Raw genomic sequence first — 5158 nt, forward strand, 5'->3', positions numbered from 1 at the left:
TCTCTTGGAAAGTTCATAGACGGATACTACTTCATATTGGGTTAGAATATATATACAACTCGAAGTCATGCCGTCTCCTATATACAAGATGCGTAGATATATAGGTAGATACCCCGGGTAGGAGGTATATATGTATATACGTGATCCCTCCAGGGAAATACTTGGTTAGGCAATTATAAGAACCATACATAGGTACATACACCTACATCTTAACTACCTACCTAAGTCACGTAGATTCGTTCTCTAAAGTCTATGTAGAGAGAGGCATTTAGCCAAGGCTAACAATATACTACACACATCGGGCATTCCTCCTCCTTGGAAATATCCGCGGGCCAAGATGTAGTAACTACCTACCTACCTACCTACCTAACCTTAGTGCTCTGGCATAAGATCTAGTAACTACCTATCTCCTAACCTAGGTAAGTCGCTGATGTTATAGGTACCTATGTAAGACGGACACCGTGGAAAAGAGTTTACAGATAGTCAGGATGGCCGGAGAGATATTAGCTCTGTCGAGGAATAAATGCGTCGCAGTGCTTGACAACCTCACAGTTAACACTTAATTCATTCGTATTCCTACCGTCCGTAGTAGCAAAGTCTATGCGAGACGACTTATTTCCCGGGGCGAAGCATGTTGTTTAGTAAAGTCGTTAAGCAGTGAAGTATGAGACCCTAAGACCTAAGTCAGGGCGTAGAACAGGTATGAGATTAGAGTTCACGAGTGACAATTCTCTATTATCGACGAGGCATGTGTATTAACTATACCTAGACGACAGAATCCTATGATAGGTAGGCACTCGACTCTTATAACCATGTCGTGCTATTCCATTAGCAAACGAGCCTCAAGTCAAAATATCTAACCAGCCCTAACAAGCTCCATCTTCGCACCCCTCTTGCCCGTCGCCTCATCCTTAACATCCTGTATACGCACCACCACCTTCATAAACAGCTCAACACTAACCTCCCGACTCCCACTAGTCTTCAGCGTATATGTATCCGCATCGAACACGCTCTCCGGCTCCGGCTCCGCCAGATCCCGTAGTCGAATCAGGCCCTCGATACCAAACCTCGGCACCAGCACCACGAACCCGTTGCTGAATATCTTCATCACGAACCCTTCTTCCTCCGCGACCCGGCCCCGTAGCGATTGTCCGACGTAGTACGCTACGCTGGCGCGGCCCGCGAGCTGCGCGTTGCGGTGCCGCACGTTGATGTTCTTGCACACGGCTTCGAGGCGCCCGCGCGAGCGCACCGACGGGTGCATTGGCTCGTACTCGATGGCGGCTGCGAGCTGGCGATGGGCGACGAGGTCGGCATATCGTCGGATTGGACTCGTGAAATGTGTGTAGATCTCGGACGCGAGACCGTAATGTCGGAACTCGGGGAATGCTTGGGTACCTGCGCAGAAGTATTCGGCGCTCATCATGCACCGCGTCGCCATGATACGCACCAGCGTGTTGAAAAACGGATCTCGCGCGTCTACGCATTGGTCTAGAGAATCGGCCAGCGCTTTTGACGAGTCGAAGTGTAACTCGATTCCGCGCTTCACCTTGAGCTGGTTGGCTAGCTCGTCAAAGTTAGTCTTAGGTGGTGCGGCGTGGCGTCGTAGGATGGCTGTTTGTGGGAAGGCCTCATAGATTTTACCCGCAACGCTGATGTTGGCGAGTAACATGAACTCTTCTACAAGGGAGTTGGTATCCAGAAGCGCCTTAGTCTTCACGTCAATCGGATCTGAGGTTTCTGATTCCATCTCGACCTTGACTTCGGGCGATGAGAGGCTCAGAGCTCCGGCGTCCATTCGCTTCTGTTTTAGCTTCTTCGATAGCATTAATAGCGTTCTCATACCCTGGGTTAGGTCATCCTGTTGAGATGCATCGTCGATGCGTAGTTGTGCCTGCTCGTAACTGAATGCTTCACGAGACTTGATAACAGACTTGGTGAATCTCACGTTGATGATATCAGCGTCTTGATTGACTTCCCATAGCACCGAAAACGCGTAACGCTCTACGTACGGTTTCAAGGAGCAAAGGTCGGTACCTAGCAACATCGGCAACATATCGATACGCTTGTCTACTAAATAGACGGTCGTTCCTCGGATGCTTGCCTCGGTGTCCATAGCGTTGCTCGGCTTCACGAAGTGTGAAACATCTGCAATATGAACACCGACTTCGAAGTTTCCATTTGGTATTGGTCTTGCGTGTAACGCGTCATCGATATCCTGACAACCAACAGGATCGATACTACAGATAAGAAGGCCTCGAAGGTCCTCTCGATCTTTCCAGCCAGGATCGTCAGTGCTAGGTGGTACTATCCAATCGTGTCCCTCCTTAGGGAGACAATCTAGCACCGTCTTTGGGAAAGGTCTGTATTGGACATCGTACTCGAGCAGTAGCGCCTCAGTCTCCGCGGCCTTGCTCTCCAATTCACCCAGAGACCTGATAAAGTGACCGACGGGGTGTCTAGATTCGCGATCCCACGAATCGATTGCAACGAGTATTCGCTTTCCGACAATCTCGCCAGCTTGCCTTGTACGTAAGCGGATCTTTGGTACTTTCTTATCCATCGGGATTAAGAAAACACTTTTCTTGCTTTCTGCCTTGGGTGCCAGATCGGCCAACAGATGATGGATCGACATGACCAACATATTGACGCCAGTTTCGCTTGACTATACCGACCACTTTCGCAGTAGGCTGAGGTCGACCTTCTGTGCTTAAACCTTGTGTCTTTTTGACTTGCTCTTGTAGAGCTCGCCTCTCCTGTTCGGTGACTATATCACCACCTTCTTCATTATCGGCACTTTCGTTCTTCGTGATAGTCTCTTCCTCGATAATCTTGGTAGAAGGCACCTTCCACTGGTCTTGGGGAAGAACTTCCACGACCACAACATCTCCGTCTACTGCACGGTTGATGTTTTCACGTCCGAGAACAATGAGTGCTTTCGGAAACGCGGGGACCTTGATCGAGGCTTCAAGGTAATTGTAGGGCGATACATTAAAGATACCCTGATGGAGGATGCCACTCTTGACTCCTGTCATCATCTTTGAGAGGGTATAATATTCGGGATATAGGAATTCAGAGGTATTCTTATCTCTGGAGATGCCCTTCTCTTGCGATTCGGGAATCATATCGAGTAGTCGATCTGCGTCCTCGAGTCCTGATACGTAGTCACGTAATGTAGTGGCCGGAACATTCTCCTTTTTTGCCTTTTCGATATTTAATCTATCGTCTGTAAGCATAACCGTCACCGGTAACTGCTTGCTCTTGCTCTGGTTTAGGTGGTCATTGTACCACTTGACAGCTTGCCGTACAGCCCTGTCATTCCTGTCGTTGATGGTTTCGTCCCGTTCTCGAGGTACGTAGGTCTCGAATCTGAACTCGTTGAAGAAGACATAGAAACGCTTATCTTCGCTTTTGGTCAGGCCAATCAGCCGATTATATAGCGGTAAAGATCTGTTCCGTAGCTCCTCTAGGACGGTCTGTAAAATAACAACGTCATAAAATGCAGAGCTCTGTTCGAATAGATCCATGGCATTAAGCAGAGCATTTGTGTCTGGTACAAGGTAATGTCCTTGCGGGTAAGCCTTGGTACCTGCTGGCTTGTCTGAGAGGATAAACGGGCTCACTAGAGTTGAAGTTAGTCTCGATAACTATGAGAGCTTCTTGCTAACTGAATACGAAAACTCACACTCTCCGCCCGCGTTTCTTGGTGCTTTGGCAAGACATTTTGAACATAGCTTGGATGAACAAGGAATATCTTCACGAAGATAGACTTCGCGCACAATCTTTTGGACCTTGCCGCTCTTGGTAGATCTCACATATGTCTTGCTTGAGAGATTCGGAGAATACGAGTCGGTACCCTGCGGTCTTTTGAGACTCGTCATCTTGAATATAGGTTTCCCTTTATTAATATTTTAGTTTGGTTCGTTTGGCATTAGAATTAGAATTTCCTAGTGCTAGAAGTTTGATATGAAGTTTTGTATTTTCAATGTTCAATAACGAAGGCGAAGGCAATGGCGCGGCTGGATGATCAAATTGTAATGCAAATCGTAGTGAAATTGTACAGCGTCACTTAAGCGCGGCTTATCGATAAAAGGTTTGATTGATATCAAGTTATTGATTATCTAATCTAATGTTAGGTACCTAAGTTAACAGGTACTAAGGTACTTTCTATTGCCAGTTGTCATAGCCGCCACCGGTCCGTCAGTATATATTTTATTAATTGAGTACCTATCGCATAAACTATACTATTTCAATATCATTAAACCTCAAACTCCAAGATCAAAGACCCAATATCTTTATTTACTATTCGAATAAATTTTTACGTAAATAATTACTATAAATCAAGATTTTACATATCCACTACCAACTTTAACTCATGTGATGTGTGATCCCTATACCCTTTTATTAATTAAACGTCCAAGCACCTTTTCCTTATAATTCCTAAGCATCGACTATACCTAACTAGTTACCTAACCTACCTGTTAACTTAAACTTCCCGAGAGACTACCGGAAAAAAAGATATCCGCATGAGCCGTGAAACTCAACAGGAGACCTATAAGTAAATACTTACTACAAGGTTCTTCCTCCCCCCACTTCCCAGGCCGCCTGTCCGCCTGCCCGCCCGGCTCTTTCATCACCTCAAACACGGGCAACTTGCCGGGCGCAAGCCCGTCGCAAAGAGGGATGCGATGCGGTTGCGGATCTATATTAAATCTGACTCATATGATCCACAAATTCAACCGGCAGATTTTCCCGCGGCGCGCTGCCCTGTTCTCATTGGTATCTCCCCCCGTCGATCGACGATATGCGCAACCCTTCAATTTTAAAAATAGCATTAAATAGCATTACGGCAATTATAACATCTTGTATCTGGTGTTGCCATTGTTGCGTTCTTGTCTAAGAGTTGTGAATATGTGCTGATTTCTTGCAAGGTGAAGGTAGGAGAAGGAAGGAAAAAAACAGGTCTACGTGATGGAGACATGGAGTCATTCTCACTAAATAGGGCGAGATCGACGATGGCTTGGGAAGTAGGTCTCTGAACGGCAGCAAAGTGGTACGATAGCCTACCTATTATACGGGCGTATTTCTTACCAGCTTCCAAGGTCGGCAGGCCATGTGAATAGTCACGCCTGAGCCGGTGTGGCGGGAAAACACGCTA

The 5158-nt window shown here is 46.8% G+C and overlaps 1 protein-coding gene across 1 annotated transcript; it reads right to left on the reverse strand.

Moving 5' to 3' along the window:
* Positions 1-856: 856 nt before the first annotated feature.
* On the reverse strand, positions 857-3881 carry GL218_09564 (Exosome complex exonuclease dis3; the record flags this gene model as incomplete). The annotated part of the gene is made up of 3 exons (XM_033586398.1): positions 857-2596; positions 2643-3622; positions 3686-3881. The coding sequence occupies 3 exons, from the start codon at positions 3879-3881 to the stop codon at positions 857-859; spliced, it is 2916 nt and encodes a 971-aa protein (XP_033435064.1).
* Between the last annotated feature and the right edge of the window lie 1277 nt (positions 3882-5158).

Source organism: Daldinia childiae (genome assembly GCF_008694065.1).
Source record: "Daldinia childiae strain JS-1345 chromosome Unknown Scaffold42, whole genome shotgun sequence".
Taxonomy (NCBI): Eukaryota; Fungi; Ascomycota; class Sordariomycetes; order Xylariales; family Hypoxylaceae; genus Daldinia; species Daldinia childiae.